We start from the raw sequence: 22,051 nt of genomic DNA on the forward strand, positions 1-22,051 counted from the left end.
CATTCTCCATTCTTGTTCCCCCTCCACTGCAACAAAGTCCCACTGCAGCAGCACACAGCAGAGCAACCATCTTCACTAACCTGCTTCCGTTCATGCCTTTAAACAAACTCCCATCTCTTCACCCCCTAGCCCATCATGATCCTGCGACTCCCTGCCCCCGCCTCCTAGCTTCGACCAGGCCTACCACAACCCCTATCACTACTCCAGCCCCTATCACTACCCCAACCCCTATCACTACCCCAACTCGTATCACTACCCCAACTCCTATCACTACCCCTATCAATACCCCAACCCCTATCACTACCCCTATCACTACTCCAGCCCCTATCAATACCCCAACTCCTATCACTACCCCAACTCCTATCACTACCCCTATCACTACCCCAGCCCCTATCACTACCCCAACTCCTATCACTACCCCTATCACTACCCCAGCCCCTATCAATACCCCAACCCCTATCACTACCTCTATCACTACTCCAGCTCCTATTAATACCCCAACTCCTATCACTACCCCTATCACTACCCCAACCCCTATCACTACCCCTATCACTACTCCCAGTTGGGCCACTGGTGACGTCACACGACGTGGTTGCCCCCCTTTAGCGGCCTCGAGAAAGACGACGATTGGCTTTCTCGTCGCCACCATTCGACGTGTAAAGTCAACGACAACGCCGACCTCGTGTTGTGCAAAATGATGGCGCGTGCGAACGACGTCACAATGCCACCGTCTGTGAGTCAAGGGGCTGAACGGTGGCGCGGTGGTTAGGAAGCCACTGGAGCTTTGCGTTTGTGAGATGTTAATTGAAACTGTGCTATGAGTGCTACGTGCGGTGCGAAAGAAGTTCAAGTGCTATGAGCCCCGAACACCTGAGCTCGACTGCCCCCGACCAAGGCGACGTGATAGATGTTTGAACCGATCTTCACCATCTCTAAATAACGAGCGTGGTGAAGTATGGTCAAACAACCCTGATGACCGACAGGGCCTGGGAAGGCCTTCGTCCAGCAGTTAATTGATAAAGGGGTGTTTACTTTGATAAATAATCGCATTAATTAATTGTGGTTTTGTTGTCTTCTTGAGCATATGCGTTCAAATGTCTTACTTGGGGCAGTGGATCCTTGTGCTGTTGTTGTCCATGATGACACTTGAAAGAAATAAACACATACACGCGGTGATCAGTGGTGTCTGCAGAATCATATTATTATTATTGTAGGTAATTAAACATATGAGTTAACATCAATCCTGTCGATGACCAAATCACTCGGAATGTGCCCGATGTCTGCCAGATTTATGACCGGTACAGATATCATTTAATCACGGCCCGGTATTGAACTGAGCTCGCCACGTACAACCATGAACACTTTCAGCGCTAGAGCCGATTCAGATTTAAGATCGAGATACCCGTTGCGTGAGCGTGTGGACACGTCCATTGCAGCGTGGAGTTGAGTTGATTTGTATGGAATGGTGAATTTGTAAGCGCGGAAACGATTGGGTCGTGATGGCGAGTCGCGAGGATCTGCAGTTTGGGAAACTCCGCAAGTTCAACAAAAGTAGAATATCTCTGGCCTGTGGCCGCCTTAATCGAGCTCCTGTTGATACCACTGACTCTGTAGTAGATACTACTGACTCTATTGTATGTATGCTCCACTTTCTAAAACTTTTTTTAATTCGTGTCTTCTGAAAGGCTTTCTTATAATTCTAGATTTGATACAGTAAATGTGGCTGTGACGGTCCCACCTGAAGACGGAGACTTGTGTTGCCTCCGAAACGTCGTGATTTAATTGAGTTATTTTCATTTTTTTTTTACCAACGTGACTTTTACCGAAAAAAACCTAAGAGTATGAATCTCTTATAATTGATTTGACGGACAGACGGAGCACCGGGCTTTAACAGTAGATGTATGTTCGGCGTACGAATACCACCGATTAGCACCCCCGCACCTCCGTTTAGCACGGTCGTGTGCATGTTGCACATCTTTCGCACCGTACGGAGCCAACCGTGTTAATCGGGTGGCTACGTTGCGAAAGAAGTTCAACATACGTCCCGATGTACACTCTCTAACCAATCACTCAGTTCGCCCAACACAAAACACAACAACAGCATTGCATGCGGCGCGGTTTGGTGTGACACGGTGTCGCAAGGCCTTCATCTAGCAGTAGATTGACAGGGAGCTTCTCCATGGAGCAGTGCCGATTCGAGACGAAGAACAGAAATCCGACGAAACGTGTTGAGTCGGATTCTGGTGTGGATTCTTCAACCTCTTGACCCGCAGCGTGAAAGAGTAGGCCAAATGCCATCTCCTCCAATGTAGGGCCCATCTGCCAGCAGTGTCGTCAGTGAGCAATTGCAAGGCTGCGCCTTTAACCCTTCGTCGTTATCTCACTCCTTGATGCCACGGCCCTGGCGCTTTACTGCTATGCTCCCTGGTGCCAAGGGTCTCTAGAGGGTCCTCTCCCAACCAGAAGTGACTTTAATCTACAACCCTTTTAGCCAAAGTTCAAATGAAACGTGTCGGAAACACGCACGCTTCAATAATCATCAATGTGGTCCATCAGCCATCAGAATGGGAGACGGGCACGTGGCGTTTCACCTGAATTAGGACTCATCAGCAAACTATGCATATGTCGACTTAAAGTGGCAGGCTTGCTGACTGTTAAAGCCGCGCTTTTGTTTGACGCAACAAAAACGAACACCCCTCCCCTCCCTCCCTCCCGCCTCCGCATATTTTGACGCAATTTTCGCCCTGAAAATCGTTACACGGAACCACGCTCTATACAAATCGGCACACGAATCACGTCTTCAAATCGCTCGGGTTGCTTGGCAAGTAGAGACGCACGCACACACACACACACGTGCACGTGCACGCACGCAATCCCTCATTGGTGTTACCTGTCGTTACGGCACGTGACACCAGCATGCAGGTGAGTAGCAGGCGACCAGCGCGGGACGTGGCAGCCATCGTCGTCATCATCATCATCACCAGCGATGTTCGTAGCGTCTGTTGTATCAAACAATGCTGTTGTACCAGCCTTGGGTTGAAGCAGTCAGTCGCTCAACCTGCCCCACCTCGACGCGAGCGTGCCCTTTTTATAGGTTTGCTGGAGCCCGTTGCATCCCTAATCGCGTAGGCGTCTCAATAATAATAAATATTTAAGTGGAGCCAAAGTTTGCTCTCCAAGGTGTGTGTGTGTGCGTGCGGCCGTTGCGTGGTGCTGGCTGACTTAACGCATCGTTTATTAACCCATTTGATTGCGAGTGCTGTAGGTCGTTGCGATGTAATAATGTCTACATGCAAATATTATATACATATAGACATATACACGAACACGCGTGAAAAAAACCTCCTATATAAAAGTAAACATTCCCCATACAGCCTTAACAACCTCGAATGTAATGCCATATTTTCAACTACATTTTCCGATTTTTTAAAACATTTTTATATCTCACTTATATCTTATATAGATTAATGTAGCGCCTTGGTACGAGGCGCTTTACAATAATTACAAATTTCGATTTAAAGCTTTCGTGACTGCAGGGATTCATCTTCTTGGTTCTTTCGGTAAAGTCACGTAGAATGGAAATAATAAAATAATAAAATAAAACATAATACAATAATTCTCACGACGTTTCGGCTAAAACGCAAGCAGCCGTCCTCAGGTGAAGAACAGGTCTGTCGGAAAGACAGCGTCTGAATGAGCCTGGTGGTGTTTCATTTAGACGCTGTCTTTCCGACAGACCTGTTCTTCACCTGAGGACGGCTGCTTGCGTTGTGGCCGAAACGTCGTGAGAATTATTTTATTATGTTTTATTTTATTATTTTCTTATTTCCCTTCTACGTGACTTTACCGAAAGAACCAAGAAGATATAGAAAGTCTTTAAATGCAATTAAGTTTTCCAAGTCAATTTCGTCACCCTTACCCTCAAACTTTCATTTTATTCTCTTTGGAGGACAAGGTTAAATTTCGATTTAAAGCTTTCGTGACTGCAGGGATTCATCTTCTTGGTTCTTTCGGTAAAGTCACGTAGAAGGGAAGTAATAAAATAATAAAAATAAAACATAATAAAATGAAATAATTCTCACATTTTATTATGTTTTATTTTTATTATTTTATTACTTCCCTTCTACGTGACTTTACCGAAATAATCAAGAAGAGGACAAGGTTCTTTATACTTCAACACTTTACAATACTTTTGACTTTCGAGTGGCACCTAAAGAACGTCGTGTCTCCTCCAATCGGCAATCTCATTGGTATACTGACCATCTGCGCGAGATGGAGGGATACAGGTCTGGAGATTATTTTTCAGATCTGGAAGCAACATCTGTGTGTGTGTGTGTGTTTAGGGACGTAAGAATAGGTTTTACCCGTTCTGGCAATAAAGCAGTTGTGTTAGGATGTTAAAACACCAAACTGAAACCTTTTGCAAGGAATCACGTCTGCATTACCCACATATGCTTGTGGTGGACATGCAAAAAACATGCTCCACCACCCGACACGGCCAAACAATAAAAAAAGGTGTCACGTTTACAAACACACAAACAGTTCACTACTTTCGCCCACCGGTGTGTTGAAGAGTGAATCAACAACATTTTTTACAATTTTGAGTACGACGTTTCGCTGGTAAACACATTCCTGCGGAGGGAGCTGGGAGGAACGTTGGGTTGCTCGGTCAATGGCCAGGGTCAACGGCGGCGTGGTGTATTCCGCAAATATGGCCAACTGTGAGGGCGGGCACAAGCCGGCGTGAGTAGGTTAAACGTTGAGTTTTATAAGGGCACCACGGGGTGACCAGCCCCTCCCCACCCACCTTCACCCAGCCCCTCCCCACCCACCTTCACCCAGCCCCTCCCCACCCTCCCCTCCCCACCCAGCCCCTCCTCACTCTCCCCACCCAACCCCACCCTACCCAGCCCCACCCCTCCCACCCCACCCAGCCCCACCCCTCCCACCCCCCACCCAGCCCCACCCTCCCCACCCAGCCCCGCCCCATCCTCCCTTCCCCACCCAGCCCCTCCCCACCCTCCCCTCTCCACCCAGCCCCACCCTCCCCACCCTCCCTTCCCCACCCAGCCCCTCCCCACCCTCCCCTCTCCACCCAGCCCCTCCCCACCCTCCCCACCCAGCCCCTCCCCACCCAGCCCCTCCCCACCCTCCCCTCTCCACCCAGCCCCACCCCTCCCATTTTTGGATGCACGACGGACGGACGGACACAATAATCTCCTGTGGGCTGGTGTCACCAGGAGGTTCCTACCAGTATTACATCCAGCATCATCGGGCAATTTGCCAGAATGGTGAAGCCATCCACCTGCTCCCGGTCTTAAATAGAGCAGCAGCAGGGTGACGTCATCATTTAACCCAATCACGTGCAGTGATTTGAGGCGGGGAGGGTATTGCAATTATATAATAGATTGGTAATCATTCAATTGTTATTAATTAGTATTTGTTTCCCCTGTAAAGAATTTTAGTTGTAATATATATTTTATTTAATAATACAGAATGTAAGTTGTTTGTGCCATTTCATTCTGGCTTTAGAGCAAGGCATCGTACGGAGAACAGCACTTGGTTAAGGTTGTAAATCATGTATCCATGTATTCTTTGGTTCTTTCGGTAAAGTCACGTCTAAAGATAAAATAATAAATTAAATAATAGCATATTACGACGTTTCGATTGCAACACAAGCAATCATCATCAGGCATAAAAGAAATAGCAACAAAAATCTAACTAGAAAACTATAGACAGACATACAAGCAGACAGACATCACAAGGACACACAGAGAGAGGACACATATCGGCACAAAGAGAGAGGTCGTTTCTGTGACGGGGCCTTAAATATAGAGAGGGGGGCGGGGGCGGAGAGATGGAGGGGGCAGAGAAAAAATTAGCATATCAATGAGTGGACGGCAACGTGATGCTGCTGCAAGTAAGATGACGACGCGGCACGGCACGCAAGCTTGAAAATCATCCATGATTGCCGATTTTTGGTGCACTACCCATCATGATTCTTCTGGATCTTAGTGCTACTTTTGATTCCGTTGCTGGTTGTATTTTGCTAAATCGTCGAGACTCATGTAGGCCTCTCAGCCACTGCTCTCTGTTGGCTAATGGCATGCTTGTCCAACAAGGAGGGATGTTTGTCGCAATCGGCGACTGCTAATGATGTCGTGTCCTCATGGGGTCCTGAGGGCTCATTTATAGGACCGCTTGTTCACAGCCTATATAACTACGACTGCTCGATATTCTTGTTTTTTTCGGTAAAGTCACGTAGAAGGGAAAAGTCGTGAGAATTTTATTGTTTTATATTTTTATTGTTTTATTGTTTTCCTCCTACGTGACTTTACCGAAAAAACCAAGAATATGAATCCCTGCAGTCAAGAAAGCTTTAAATCAAAATGTACTACTGCTTAGTCAAACATTTTCGTCGTGATGAAACGGGGCTCCTGCCAGTCGAATCACAAGGCATGGCAGGAAGCCACAAGGTTGATGGGTGAGAGGACTTTGTGTTGTTCCTCCGGTGACGTGTATTTCGGTATACGTACACACTTTTTCTACTGAAGTGGTGTAAGATTTACAAGGACTTTGTGTAATATTTATAAAGCAGGAGACTGTTATAAAGTATACAACGGGAATTGCTTTATAAGGCACGCAGGTATTTTATGGGCTGTAGACACCACTGTGGATGATAAGAGAGAGATACGTCCGAATGTTAAGTAAACGGTGTTTAAGACCAGGAGTGCTTTCGTTAGCACTGGCGTAGATGAAGAGGAGGCAGACCCTGAAGCGGCTCGAAAGAAAATTGCTGGCATTTGAGCTCAGGATTTCTGAGACGGATGTTGTGGCAAGACGGGGTAATAAGCAGTGCAGAATTACGGAAGGCACCATGGCAGGCAAGATGAGATACCGTTTGGGAAAGGGAATTCCTGGGTTACGCTCGGTGGAACGCGTGTGAAGGGGGGCGCAGGGCTCGTTTGCCGAGATGGACACTGGATTGGTCGTCTCCAGCAGTCGCAGAGGTGAGAATGTTGCGATGGATGTTGGGGTTTAACAAGGAAGGACAAGGGTGAGAAAGGAAGAAGCGAGAGGAAGACTCAAGGTGGTGGAAATCGCAGAGAAGATGAGAGAGAGAGAGAGAAAACAGGCGTGTGTGGTTCGGTCACGTGGAGAGACAACAGGACAAATGATGTGGGTCAGAAGCTGCAAGTGGTGCAAGTGGATGGAAAGAGATCGAGAGGAAGGCAGAATATGTTGGGGTGGGGTGGGCGGGGGCGATTGGACACGGTGGCCCGAGGAGCGGACAGAGAGATGGCGCAAGACAGGGTTAGAGTGGTGTGGATCAGAAGCTGCAAGTGGTGCAAGTGGATAGAAAGAGATCGAGAGAAAGGCAGAAGATGTTGGAGTTGGCGGGTGCGATTGGACACGGTGGGCCGAGGAGCGGACAGAGAGATGGCGCAGGACAGGGTTAGGGTGGAGAAGGTTGGCAAGGACAGCGAACACCTCCACGTGGGCGGGACACACGCGTGGAAGAAGAAGAGAGAGAAAGTAACTCGGGAGCAGATGGTGGGGTTGAGACAGCCGGGAGGAGATCTTGGAGGTGACGCGTCTTAATTGTGCAGCAGCTGCAGGGACAGACGAAGGCTGGGGGACATCGGCAATGGGGTGCGGAGGTGGTAACAACCAACAGCTTTGGCCACGATGAACTTTTACGAACTTCCTCTTTGCACACAGGTGTGTGTGTGTGTGTACTATTTAATAGGGTTAACCTTGCATCAACAGATGGGTTAATAAGTAATCTTTCAAACAAGAAAATCACGCCCGCGAGCGACAGCATTTCGATTGGTGGACGATGTCTGTTTCGCCCGTGAACAACCCTCCTCCCATTCAGCTTTGTGTTCTTGCGTTTATTGCCTGACTGACCTTACCTGCCGAGGTTTAATGCTCCACGTATCATCCGCTGTGGCGGTCGAGTTTGAATGCTGCTTGGTAACAACCGCCCGCCAACTCTGCATACTTACACTGTTGCAATGTGCACTATTGCGTCCTGCAACAAACAATTCTTATCTTACGTTTCGTTTCCTTACGGTTGCCGCTATTGTCTTTCTTTCATCAGCACGTAACTCCCCCCCCCCCCCCCCAGTTATCTTCCAGTCTTTTCTAGCTTTTATTGTCCAATCGTTGGCCTCGACATTATTTTGGGTGTTTGTGACGTGTCCACCTGTGATAGTGATGCGGTTATTGGACGCGACGATTTTGTCTGCATCTGGTTCTTTATCGACTTCACGTTGTGTTGAAGTTATTGCAAAATAAAAAAAAACCCTGATAAATATGCAAATAGGCCACAATTGGCTGCGTTCATCCCATTCTCTTTCACAAGGTTGTAAATGAGAATGGCGTCTTGTTTACGGCGCCAATGTTTAACCTTCAATGCAGAACGGCGGCGCAAGTGATTTTACAGTGCAGCGACCTGAACCGGCCCATCCGAGTTGGATTCCCGGCCACGGATAACATCGGGGGCAAATTATATCACAACTTAATTTGGAGCTTTCGTGACTGCAGGAATTATTCTTTAGTTCTTTCGGTAAAGTCACGTATAAAGATAAAATAATAATCAACCAGATAGGGTGTTGACTGTTATGTTATCCGACTCTCTGTTGTATTACATTACATTTCTAAGTATACTCGATTTGTGTTTGTATTTAATATATACCTGATGATGATTGCTTGTGTTGCAATCGAAACGTCGTATGCTAGTATTTAATTTAATTAATTATTTTTTCTTCATACGTGACTTTACCGAAAGAACCAAAGAATATATCACAACTGGTCCTGCCCTTGGTGGGGGCCTACTCTCGCAGTCCCCGTTGGGGTTTTGTGACTGGCACGTCTGCGCTGGGGGTTGCTAACCCTCCCGGATAGGCCGTGAGTCTTTAACCGAATTGGCATCGGCCCCCCAGTGATTGAAACAAAATTAACTTTTAGTTGTATGAAACTGAACTTTTAATTTATATTTTACCAGGTAGACCCACGGAACGATATCGATCTTTTTCAGAAGCGACCTGGACACAAATGATCGCTCAACGAAGTGGCTTATCACGTGGAAATGTTTAGCAGCCAAACACTCTGAAACGCATGTTTCTAAATGTGGGAGGGAAAAACTGGAGGGCCCGGTAAAAAATCCACGCGACCAGGGGGAGAACTTGGAAACTACAGAGATACAGCCGTTTGTGTAGGGATCGAACCCATGACCTCCTGTTTACCAGGCGGGGTGGTTATTGAACTTTCCACCGCGGCTCCTCTATTGAATGCATTCTGGGAGATTTAAAAAAATGGGATATTTTAAGAAAACGCATTATTCATGATAGCCAAAAAATATGCCAGAATAGCTGCAGTCCGAGTTGGCAACCCTCATCTGTGCCCAGCAGTGAACCGTCCACTGTGAGCGAGCCCCGTGGGCTCTGTCTTGGCGAGGTCGGTAATCGACTCGCCCCCTTCATACCTCGAAGAGATTGACACATGAACCCTTACAGGCTTGGTGTATCACACGTGAACACTTATAACTGTTGTAGTGACATATAATTGGTCACTTAGCAGCATAGCGCTTGTTGCTGGCAAGGAAGGGGATCTGCAGTTACAGCAGCCCTGACTGACAGCAGGTCACGTGATAGACGAGAGAGAGAGGGATGTCGGGTAAAGGTTACAGAAGGGGCACGTGGGGGAAGCCCGAGAACCCGCTAGTAGGTTCTAGAGAGAGGGCGTGGCCGGGGCGGAGCTGGGAGCATAAAAGGAGGCCCCGAGCGAGAGCTCAGGGCTGTCGTGTGGAGTGGGATCCCCTTGTCGTGCTGCTGCTGGAGTCTTCGTCGCCGTCTTCGCCATCTCGACGTCGCCAGTCAGGCAGTCTGCAAGCTGCCCTGACTGGCAACGGTAGTTGCTAAAGTGTGAACTGTGAAGGCCGCGTTAATAAACAGGGTGTCTCCTACTCTCAGTGTCTCCAAGTCAGTCACTACACCTGCAAGGCTGGGTGTGTCACACGTGAATCCTTATACCTGCAGGGGGCTGTGTCTATCACACGTGATCTCTTCGTGTACCATCAACCTTCCTCCCACACCTCTCCCCCTCGGGTTAAGCGTGTGTGTGTGTGTGCCATGCCACGCTGCGTTGACCAAGCGTTCACGTGTTATTAAAATAAAGACAGCCCGTTCCCATGGTCTCAGTCGATATCACGAGCTATATTTAGTCACCTGTTTAATTGTGCAATCTAGTTTGCATAGCGTGATGAATGTTTGCCAGTGCCAAGTCCCACAGTCCTTGTTTAAATATGCATCGTGTTCTTGAACCGCGTGGAGTGTACGCGGCTTGCATGTAGTACGTGCCACCAAATGCTGACGTGGACACGTGAACACCACCGCTCACGGTGTATCCAATTGACCTCCCCACCCCAGCAGAAAACACGACGACCGTTCGTACAAAGCCTCACGTACGCACCACTCTTGGGCAATAGGACGAGGCAGCCCTAAATGCAGGGCACACGAATCTGCAGTCCAAGGTCGTGGGCCTCCTCAAAGGATTCCCAGCACCCAAAAGGTCGCGTCTTGTTTTGCATTTACAACCTGGGCTCTTGGAGTATGGGGCCGTCGATAAATGACGTCACGCACCTAGGGAGTGGGGGGGGGGTCAGACATTTGTGACGATGTGTGACAAGGGGGGGGGGTGTTTGAGAAATGTGACGTCACATGCGCAACTTTAAATAAATATAGACAACACGTTCTACTTAATTAAATAGACTTTTTGATAAATGTTTTCTGCTACAACATCAGCTCGCGTGCACATGCTTCGGCGTAATTGTTTTGCAGTGCAGAATGGTCTCGAGAGATAGCAACGGCTTTTTAGAGACCTTCATCCATCGGTAGATTGAACATGGCTGCTGCTGATGATGACGAGTGTGAGTTTTGAGACACGGCCCTCGCTCACTGCGACCCCACCCTTAGTATGCAGGCAAATACATCAATTTAGTTTGTTTAACACGTAGGCTTTCGCGACCAACATTAATCATAATAAAGGTTTTTGGGTCAGATAGCGTTAATTAGTTTTACGTCTCTTTCCTTCCCGTCTGTATACAGAACCAGCGTCTGTACTTAGAGTGGAGGAATGCCATGAGCTATGAAGCGCTTTTTTCACAGGGATTGTGTAGAGGCGCCTGGGATCATGTAACTCCTCGATTGAAGGGGTCGACATCCGTCTAGAAAAGCCCGAACAAAGACCCATCATTAGCCGTAAAATGTTCCACATAGGGTTGAATGGGCGAACAACAAATACATGCACACACGGTTTCTCGGGAGGTACAAATCGTACATGGATCGTGCTCTGCGTCTTTGAAACTCAGCCGAACTGCACGTAGCACTTGCATGTGTGCCTTGTGGATCCGGCACGACAGTGTGTATTGAAGTGGATGCGGGCTGTGGCTTTTTTTTAGTTTTTGCCGATTTGAAACGCACCGTTCGGAAACGCGGTGGGCTGCACTGTTGCCGCGCGGATTCTCACCGCAACCTTCAATGGTGGGACATTCATTACACTGGTCAACAAAAAAAATTCTGGCCTGGACTTTTGCAGCTGTTTTAGACTAATTTCAGGGTGCTGATTCCAAATCTGATCTCAGAATTGCTCTATCACATCTCGTTTTTATGCTATCGGCATACCCCATTTTCATTGATTTTACCCGAAATTAACTCTGTCACTTATGATTGCAAGTTGTTGCGAGTCAGTGACTGCTTCAGTGTTAAAATATGGTGCTGTATTTTTAGGATAGTGTCTTTATAATATCATTTAATGTAGATATCCACATTCATTTAATATTTTTCTTTTGCAGTTTTTATTGAAAATGCAATATTTGATATCTCAAAAACGTGATGTGATAGACAAAAACTGATGCCAGATTTGGAATCAGCTCCCCAAAATTACCTTAAAACCGTTGGAATACCTTATGCCAGAAAAAGTGTGTTGACCAGTGCTATAGGCCAACGTGGTTCCTCACCGCGGCGTTTTTTTTGCTCGACAATCCGTGAAATTAATAAAGAGTTACAGTGAAAATCGGCCACGGAGCTTATTTTATTTTCACCGCACACCAGGAGTTTTCCTTACACCGTTGCATTTCGTTCGTCGAAGACCGTCCCACTGGTTGCATGGCACTCGTTTTTAGGTCGTACGGTTCTGAGGTTACACATTGCATTGGCGTCAATGGGAGACGTCACGGGAGTTGTGAATTGCATCTCCGGTTTGGAACATCCCACAGCGCAGATCTTACTGGTAGGAACCTCCTGGTTACACCAGCCCACAGGGGATTATTGTGAGCGTCCGTCCGTCGTGCATCCAAAAATGGGAGGGGTGGGGCTGGGTGGAAAGGGGAGGGTGGGGAGGGGCTGGGTGGGGAGGGTGGGGAGGGGCTGGGTGGGGAGGGTGAGGGGCTGGGTGGGGAGGGTGGGGTGGGGCTGGGTGGGGAGGGGCTGGTCACCCCGTGGTGCCCTTATAAAACTCAACGTTTAACCTACTCACGCCGGCTTGTGCCCGCCCTCACAGTCGGCCATATTTGCGGAATACACCACGCCGCCATTGACCCTGGCCATTGACCGAGCAATCCAACGTACCTACCAGCTCCCTCCGCAGGAGGAATGTGTTTTAATGCGCTGATCTCACCTCTCCGAGCTCTACCGAGCTGAGTCTAAAGAGCCATACCGAGCACCTCTGCTTTTGTTCCGGTGCCCATTTACTTCGTGAGCCAAGGGCGCATGGGGCAGTGCACAACCACGTGTGGTGTCCACCATTAATAGTGTCCACCATGATGCTGGTTGGTTGGATTGCAGAATTCTGGGCAGATGAGGTTAGTTATGATCGCTTACCAGGAGAGCCTCACTGAGATCAAAACTCTTTCTGTGGAGGGTCCTGCCAAGTTCTTTGCAGTAGCGGGTGATGCTGTTATATGCAATCCCAATTGTGTACTTTAGCAGGTAAGTTATAAGCATCGAGGTGTATCTTGGCTAACACCAATGATGTTTTCGATAGCTCTGAGATGAAACTAAAGAGCGTGGGAGGACAATCATCCAGAACAGGGGAGAACATACAGATTATACAGAGAAAGGCACCCGAGTCAGGAATCAAACCTAGGCCCCTCTTGCTGTGAGGCACGAGCGTTACCTCTGTGCCATCACCCTGCCGCCAAATGGTTGCTTTATTGTGTCACAGAGCTAAGTGTGGGCAGGCCGAGGTTCCAAAGGGCAGGTGGGGTTGATTGGTTGGTTGATGGAACCAGCTGAGAGTAGATGTAAGGCTGGAGAGTCTGGATTAACTGCTGAGATTTAACCGGTTGGTGAGTTCACGGAGCGAAGTGTGGACCAGGTGAGGCCGGTCAGTGTGGACAGGTGAGCTTGTTGAGGCCGGGCAGGTGAAGGCGGCCACTGCTGAAGGCTCGCTCGGCCGCATATGCGGAAAGGCGCAGCGCGAACAGCTTCTCGCTGGTGATGGGGTGACGGCCCCCCATGGAACACGCCGGATCATCGCCCGGCTCGAAGTAGTGACAACGGCGGGAGGCGCGTCCTTGCGGAGGGATGTAATCGTAGACGTCCACCTCCTCGCACAACGACATCATCAGCATCACGCCTGCGGGGGCAGTTGAGGAAGACGAGGCTTGACCGGGCGCGAAAGGGGGGTTAAAAAACGTGGTTTGGCTGAGAAGCAGGTGGAATTCTAGATTTGAAGCTTTCGTGACTGCAAGGATTCATGCTCTTAGGTTTTTCCGGTAAAGTCACGTAGGTAAAAATAAAAAATAATAGAAATAAAATTAAATTAAATAATAAAATAATTATTTTATTTCTATTATTATTTCCATTATTTTTATTCTTTATTTTTATTTTTACCTACGTGACTTCACCGAAAAAACCTAAGAGCAAGCAGGTGTAATGCCAGCCCACGCTTGTCTCCACACGAATGCAAGTAAATATGGGGACAAAGTTAATCGGCAGGCAACACAACTACTTTCCATATATGTCTCTCCACGTAACAAAATATATTTTTTTAGTTTTTTAGTTTTTACACATCTGGTCGGGTACGGGTACCCGTTTGCGACCCTGGTGCGGCCGGGTACGGGTACGGGTAGGCCGTCAGTCACTGGTGAGTAACTGTTTGTCACTCATTTCCCAACGTCTTGTCTCTTCTTACAATTCAAGTTCCTAGAATCAACCCACCCGCGCCTGCAACATGGCTTCATCCCAGAGGTCGCAATCAGGTACCCGATACCCGGCCGGGTACGGGTACGGCCGGGTACGGGTACCCGTTTGCGACCCTGGTGCAGCCGGGTACGGGTAAGGAATCAAAACCCGTTTGCGACCTCTGGCCTGCGGTGGCCACCGTTTTATTTGTCGGTGTTTGTTGTCGTATCCCTGCGTCCTCGTACCCAGGAACCCCGAGGACGTGGGGGTCTGACGGGCGTGGCACAGGCCCAGGTTCTCCTGCACGAGGCCCCACGCGCCGCGCACGAAGCGAGGGTGCAACAGGTAGAAGTGCTGGCCAGGACGCTGGCGCCGATGGGCCACGTAGGCGTCGAAGAACGGCGCGTTCCTGTTGCGGTACCACTGTGGAACGGGGCGGCGGCGGTGGTGGAAGAGAGGGCAAACTTAATTTGGAGCTTTCGTGACTGTAGGAATTAAATTTCGATTTAAAGCTTTCGTGACTGCAGGGATTCATCTTCTTCTTGATGAATCCCTGGGCCGACAAGTCACACCTCCAAGTGGATTTGTTTAACAAGGTGATATAGCTCGAGATACCAGGAGAGTCCAAGTTGAAAAGGTGACGGACCTGAGACTCCACAAACAAACCACAGAAACGCAAAGCACAGCAACGAAGCAAAGATAAACCATGGCACAAACCAAACTGAAATTAACCAAACACAGATCATCTTCTTGGTTCTTTCGTTAAAGTCACGTATAAGGGAAATAATAAAATAATAAAAATAAAACATAATTATTATGTTTAAGTTATTTTATTTTATTATTTGTGACTATTATTACGTGATTTTACCGAAAGAACCAAGAAGATGAATCCCTGCAGTCACGAAAGCTTTAAATCGAAATCAAACACAGATCATTAAGAAAGGAAATGCATTTCAGCAGAAACCAGTGCACAAACACAAATCAATATCAGCACCAATTTCCGGTAACAAAAAGTTGGCTCAAGACAAACACCTACAATTTGTTATCGGATCGTGCAATCTGCGTGACGTCACGCCGATCGTGCTCTCGGTTGAACGTCGCAAGACGCTTGATCCAGTCGTAAGTCTAGATTTGAAGCTTTTGTGACTGCAAGGATTCATATTCTTAAGTTTTTTCGGTAAAGTCACGTAGGTAAAAAATTAAAATTAATAAAAGTAAAATAAAAATAAAAATCACGACGTTTCGGTTCCACCTGAAGACGGAAGCTTGTGTTGCTTCCGAAACGTCGTAATTTTTATTTTACTTTTATTAATTTTTTTTACCTACGTGACTTTACCGAAAAAACCTAAGAATATGAATCCAGTCGTAAGTCTACCGAACTGCTCGCGGAAGCGGATGTCACAGACCTACGTCTGAAATCCCTTCTTCAAGGGGGGGCCTCCAGTCCACGCACAGCGGAGGACGTCGCATTCTCCACCCTCTCGTGCCTCGTGAGAGCAATGGTCGTCGCGTGATAGTCACAGTAACAATTAACATTTAGAGACGTGGAATTTAGCCAAATTAAGTGCAGAACCAAATGTTAAGCCGTGCGTGTGTTGTGTGTTGTGGGGAGCGGTCGTGTAGCGGTCAGCGCGTTGCGCTATGAACCTGGCGAACCGAGTTCGATTCTTGTTCGCAGCCAACACCAGTGACGATGATTTTAATCGGTCCTGGTCCTCCCCTAGGTCGATTCAGCCTCAAACGAGTACCTTATGCGATGTGTAAACGTCGCCACTGGGGAGACAAAGGCGGCCGAGCGTGGTGCTGGCCACCCACCTTCTTGTGTGCCGTGCCGGCCTTCATAAGTGATGCTACTCGCGCAAACAGCACAACGCCCCGAAAGTCTGCTAAGGCTACACGGGGCAGTGTGTGTGTGTGTTGTTGCGCGCGTGTGAGTCGGTACCAAGGACACGTCGCAGTTGGGAGGAGGAGTGTCCCACAGAACCAGAATGACGTCTTTGTAGAGCGGGTCCGTGTGGAAGTTAAACTTTTTCCGCGTCACCACCTGTTCGATCATTGCAAGGGTCACCACGTACGAGATGGGGGCGGGGGGGGGGGGGGCTAATGGTCCATTAGAGGAGGCGGGGAGAGGGGAGTTGCAAAAGCAGGAATATATTTTCATTGGGGGGGGGGAGGCTCTTTCAATATATGAACCCCTAGCGAGATGACAGACAAGAAAGATAGAAAGACAAGAAATCCAGAGATGGATTTAGATGAGAAGTGCGTACAGCAATGATGTCATCAGCCAGCAGTGGATTGACTGAGCGTCTGTTAGCAATGGAATCACGGAGAGGGTTCCGGGGCGTTGAGCGCTTGGCGCGGAGGATTCGTGGTTAGAACCCAGCGGCTGCCCTGGTTAATACTGCGGGAGTATCAACCATGATAATAATAATACTTGCGCACGTCGTCTGCTTTAGGGTGTTAATTCTAGATTTGAAGCTTTCGTGACTGCAAGGATTCATATTCTTAGGTTTTTTCGGTAAAGTCACGTAGGTAAAAAATTAAAATTAATCAAAGTAAAATAGCTCTCACTTGATACAGCTATCGTGCTGTGACGGTTCCACCTGAAGACGGAAGCTTGTGTTGCCTTCGAAACGTCGTGATTTTTATTCTATTTTTATTTAACTTTTATTAATTTAAATTTTTTACCTACGTGACTTTACCGAAAAAAAACCTAAGAATATGCTTTAGGGTGGATGTTAAACATCCTCGTGACGTCATTCGACAACAAATATCCCATCTGTGGCAGGCGTCAGGGTCCTGCTTAAAAAAAACAACAACTTCCATTACTCGTAAATTACACAATTGGGAAAATGCACAACATCTCGATTTAAAGCTTTCGTGACTGCAGGGATTCATCTTCTTGGTTCTTTCGGTAAAGTCACGTAGAAGGGAAGTAATAAAATAATAAAAATAAAACACAATAAAATAATTCTCACGACGTTTCGGCCACAACGCAAGCAGCCGTCCTCAGGTGAAAACCAGGTCCGTCGAGGCGACAGAGTCTGAATGAAACAGCACAAGAAGATGCACAACATCGTGCACCTTCGCTGAAGATGATCAAGGAAGCCCGTCTCGAGGGTCACGTGGCTCAACCGGACGTGGCCTGTAACCCAGCACGGTGGAGGTGTGAAACTCCCCGACACGTGGGACGACGACATCACCATCTCCGGCGTGCCAGGGGGTATGGCGCTTCCAGCGAGTGGGTTAGCATCCATGCAGAGCCGGCCCAGCCACTAAGCGACCCTTGCAATTGCAAAGGGCCCCGTGGCCAGCAGAGGGCCCCCTAGAGTCACTGCTAGCTAGTGGGTCAAACAAATCATACATCAAAGGGGCTTCCAACCAAATTTTGCTTAGGGCCCCCAAAGGTCTAGGGCCGGTTCTGCATCCATGTGTAGGCGGACTGCGTGTTACCCTTCCCCCCCACCCACCCCCTCTCACTCGTGGGTTTCGTGCAGATGCTTCGTTTTACTCCCACCTAGACAGGGTGCTTCAAATACAATGTTTGAACGCTTACACGAGACTGTCGGTTTTAATGGAAAAAGAGCGGATAATACGCTGTTACGTGATAACAAATGTGATGTTAATAGCTTCAAAAAGTCAAAGCGTCTCCACTTAAATTTTGATTGAAAGCTTTCGTGACTGCAGGGATTCATATTCACCTAGAAGGGAAATAATAAAATAATAAAAATATAAAACGATAAAAATGATCACGACGTTTCGACTGCAACACAAACAATCATCATCAGGTGTGAAATTCACAGCAAGAAAATTTTAAAAAATTAGATTTTGATTTTTTCAATTTTTTGTGAAAATTTGAACACAAATCAAAATTATTTTGTTACAAATTTTAAAAAATCAAATGTTTTACAAATTTCTTGCTGTGGATTTCACACCTGATGACGATTTGCTTGTGTTGCAGTCGAAACGTCGTGAGAATTTTTTATTGTTTATTATTTTTATTATTTTATGATTTCCCTTCTACGTTACTTTACCGAAAGAACCAAGAATATGCGTCTCCACTTGTTCGCCTTTATTGTCAACGCGTGCCTGGGATCTTCTCCAGGTGGTCTCCAGAGGCGGTTAACTTCTCGTGGCGTTGCTGCAAATTCTCAGAAGTGTCGATATTTTATTTTTGAAGCACCCTGTAGAAACACTCGTTATAGAATTGGTCAAACATCCCGAGTATAGGACCACAAAGCCTTGCCAATTGTTGGTGCCGGTGTTGGATGCCTTCCCGCTTGACCGTGGTTCAATCAAGCGGCGTTTTGAGATGCGTGAACGACGCTTCGTAAAAACACATTCCTAAGGAGGGAGCTTGTAGGAACGTTGGGTTGCTCGGTCAATGGCCAGGGTCAACGGCGGCGTGGTGTATTCCGCAAATATGCCCGACTGTGAGGGCGGGCACAAGCCGGCGTGAGTAGGTTAAACGTTGAGTTTTATAAGGGCATCACGGGGTGACCAGCCCCTCCCCACCCAGCCCCACTCCTCCCAGCCCCTCCCGATCCTTCCCTCCCCACCCAGCCCCTCCCTCCACACCCAGCCCCTCCCTGCACGACGGACGGACGGACACAATAATCCCCTGTGGGCTGGTGGAACCAGTGGGTTCCTACCAGTATAAAAGTATTATCATCCATCATCATCATAATCACAGTGCACGGGGGATGACGTCACCATTGAGTTGATGAGGCGAACTGTCGTCTTGCTGCCCACGTGACGCTCGTATCCCGTGGTGGGAGCCGTGTTGAACCGCAGGACGGCGTCGTGGGAATCTGCACGTGGTCGACACACAAATACAAAGATCGATAATGACGATAAATAAACATCACGGACCAATAGGCTCATGATCACAGGGAGCGGCGCCCACCCACTCACTCATCCAACCATTCACTCATTCACCCACTCACTCATCCAACCATTCACTCATTCACCCACTCACTCACCCAACCACTCACCCAGCCTCACACCCATTCACTCACTCACCCACTCACTCACCCACCCACTCATCTAACCATTCACTCACTCACCCAACCACTCACACATCCACCCACTCACCCACCCAACCACTCACCCAACCACTCACACATCCACCCACTCACTCACTTACCCACCCACTCACCCAACCACTCACCCATCCACCCACCCACCCACCCACTTACCCATCCACTCACCCCAACCACTCACTCACCACACTGCCAACACGTGTGTCTGCTTCTTCTCTCGCACTGCCGCGCTTTAAAATTCCCTCGACATCGATTCTCTTCCCAAGTTCCCCCCCACACACACAACCTCGCTCATTCCAGTAAATATACGAACTCTTATTAATTCACAACGTCAATCGTGCCATTTGTCGCTGTCCGCTCTGCGTCTGCTCGACCTTTCCCCCGTCCTCCGTGATGTGGAGGCTGATCACTCACCGATCTCGGCTCCCATCTCAGCGGCGAGGAGCGAGGCGGAGTTCGCCACCACGGCGCACCTCTTCCACCTCCTGCCCTCCGCCTCCAGCGAGCGAGCGAGCGAGCGGACAGGCAGAGCTCCCGGCCATGGTAACGGCGACTCGGCGTCCAAGAGCTCGGTGCCGCTGTCCTCGGCCAAGTGACGCAACGCGCACAGCTGCTGCTCGCGGGGCGGCACGGGGCATCGCGCCGACTTCCCGCGAATCTTTTCCCCCTCCCGCCTCTCTTCCCCTCTCTCCTCCGCGCTCTCCATCATCGCCATCGCCCTCCATTCCTCCCACGCCCGCAACATCGCCCGGTAGGCGGGGGGCGGGTCGTCTCGCTCGAGCCGCGGAGCCGCGCGCGCCGGGTTCGACTCCGGCACGAGGCTGTTGGCGACGCGTTCTGGCTGGTGGCGATGAAGGGCAGGAGGAGGAGGAGGCAGAGGAGGCGGTAGAGCGTCGGGGAGTTGGACGAGGTGGAAGAGCACGTGGCAGGTTTGGAGGAGGCACAGAGCCGTGTAGTAACGGCCGCTCATCGTTACGGTCTGCGCTCACGTATGGAGGACACCTGATGGGTGACAAGGGCTGTTGCAACGCCGAATACAAACACCCGATACGCATCTGAGACGATATCGGGGACAGGCAATGCCTGAGATAAATGACACGTGGCCGCGTGCGTGCGCGCGTCAGCGTGGTACGGGTATTGATTATAGATACGGAATTAGATAAAGGTGCAGCCTTGCAACGGCTTGCTCGCACCGCTGCTGGCGGAGGGCTCGGCAGGGCCACGGCACGACTCGAATGTGCAAGTGGAAAAGGGGTGCGCGTGGGTTTATGTTTCGTTGTCAGCGTGCTTCTGACGTGCTCCTGCAGTCCACGTACCACCTCTCAACATTGACACACGGTTCACGGCTCGGCGATGGGGAAGAAATCGCACACACGCGGGTGTCTGAGTGCAACGAGACGTTTTGGAGTCCATGAAATATCGATACTGCTGTGGTCACTCGAGACAAGTCGTAAATTGTGTGCTGGCATCATGGTCTAGCTGTGACGGTCCCACCTGATGACGGAGACTTGTGTTGCCTCCGAAACGTCGTGATTTATAATTTTATTTCTATTTTTTTTTACCTACGTGACTTTACCAGAATTGAACTCCTCAGTCACTTCAAGAGCCACCAGTAAACCTCGACATCATCCTCGTACCCCTAAGGACTGCCGACGATGTGTCTGCACGTGCGAGTATGGGATAGAATCGGGCAGGCAGTTTTCGAGTTCAGAGGTAACAAGGTGCGCCAGGCATGAGTGCCACACCAGCGTAATTCCCCTCCATCCCTGGTTAGCAGCGTGGCCAGAGGGAAACCTCTGAAACAGCGCCCCCCCCCCATCCGAACCGCAATATGGACCTTGCGACACTCGATAATGACGGAGGAAGGGGCATGTGTGAGGAGTTCAGGAGTTTCACAAATATCTACTGGACGCACCTCCCCTCCAATGCTCAACGAATCACAAGAGTGCATAGCCACCATCACGCCTGGTTGCTGTACCACATAAGAACGTACAAGAAAGCAAAGTAAATGATAGTCGAATTTTGATTTAAAGCTTTTGTGACTGCGGGGATTCATATTCTTGGTTCTTCGGTAAAGTCACGTAGAAGGGAAATAATAAAATAATATAAATATAAAACAATAAAAAATTCTCACGTTTTGACTGCAACACAAGCAATCATCATCAGGCGTGAAATCCACAGCAAGAAAATTTGAAAAAAAAAGGTTTTTTTTCTTGTTGTGGATTTCACGCCTGATGATGATTGCTTGTGTTGCAGTTGAAACGTCGTGAGAATGTTTTATATTAATATTATTTCCCTTCTACGTGACTTTACCGAAAGAACCAAGAATATAAATTATAGTCGGTCTATGAAACCAAGACTTGAACCCAGGGTCTCTGGAGTTCCAGCTCAGCACTCTGACCTCTTGACCCGTAAGTCACCTTTAACTCCAATTGACGACCGACCTCTCCACGCCACTGCTTCAGCTGGACAGAGACAATCTCACGAAATATTTCAATTCTAGATTTGAAGCCTTCGTGACTGCAAGGATTCATACATAGGTTTTTCGGTAAAGTCACGTAGGAAAAAAGAAATATTAAAAATATAAATAATAATAAAAATTATAAATCACGACGTTTCGGAGGCAACACAAGTCTCCGTCATCAGGTGGGACCGTCACAGCTAAATTTACTGTAACCAGTGAGGCACAATTCCAAGAGACGAGTTCTTAAATACAAGGGGGGAGGGGCTTTGAAAGCGATGGGTATTACCTTGTTATCGCGGCATCTCTTATTTCTATTATTTTAATTTATTATTATTATTATTATTTATTTTTACCTT

General features: G+C 48.4%; 3 protein-coding genes across 3 annotated transcripts in view; 1 reads left to right on the forward strand and 2 right to left on the reverse strand.

Annotated features, from left to right (window-relative positions):
• Positions 1–2,975, reverse strand: part of LOC144942428 (scavenger receptor cysteine-rich domain-containing protein DMBT1-like) — a 46,812-nt gene extending 43,837 nt beyond the window's left edge. The window contains exons 1-2 of the mRNA XM_078869301.1: positions 2,891–2,975; positions 1,104–1,145 (exon numbers count right to left, since the gene is read on the reverse strand). Of these exons, the coding sequence (XP_078725427.1) occupies positions 1,104–1,145; positions 2,891–2,975 (127 nt within the window). The remainder of the gene's footprint in view (positions 1–1,103; positions 1,146–2,890) is intronic.
• Positions 1–22,051, forward strand: part of CZIB (CXXC motif containing zinc binding protein) — a 379,487-nt gene that overhangs the window by 314,788 nt on the left and 42,648 nt on the right. The gene's annotated exons all lie outside the window — the stretch shown is intronic.
• On the reverse strand, positions 12,789–20,201 carry LOC144942429 (beta-galactoside alpha-2,6-sialyltransferase 2-like). The gene is made up of 5 exons (XM_078869302.1): positions 19,646–20,201; positions 18,903–19,000; positions 16,132–16,233; positions 14,435–14,612; positions 12,789–13,641 (listed from the first exon to the last, which is right to left on the reverse strand). The coding sequence occupies exons 1-5, from the start codon at positions 20,199–20,201 to the stop codon at positions 13,391–13,393; spliced, it is 1,185 nt and encodes a 394-aa protein (XP_078725428.1). The 3' UTR covers positions 12,789–13,390.

The sequence above is a fragment of the Lampetra fluviatilis genome, chromosome 27, assembly GCF_964198595.1.
Source record: "Lampetra fluviatilis chromosome 27, kcLamFluv1.1, whole genome shotgun sequence".
Lineage (NCBI taxonomy): Eukaryota > Metazoa > Chordata > Hyperoartia > Petromyzontiformes > Petromyzontidae > Lampetra > Lampetra fluviatilis.

What these genes read in the sequence shown, in the direction of transcription:
- LOC144942429 (XM_078869302.1), bottom strand. Translation starts at nt 20,201, where the DNA reads ATGAGCGGCCGTTACTACACGGCTCTGTGCCTCCTCCAAACCTGCCAC. An exon ending in TGAGATGGGAGCCGAGATCG is followed by an intron (nt 19,001 to 19,645) that starts GTGAGTGATCAG and finishes GACCACGTGCAG; the next exon opens with ATTCCCACGACGCCGTCCTG. An exon ending in TTCGCCTCATCAACTCAATG is followed by an intron (nt 16,234 to 18,902) that starts GTGACGTCATCC and finishes ATGATCGAACAG; the next exon opens with GTGGTGACGCGGAAAAAGTT.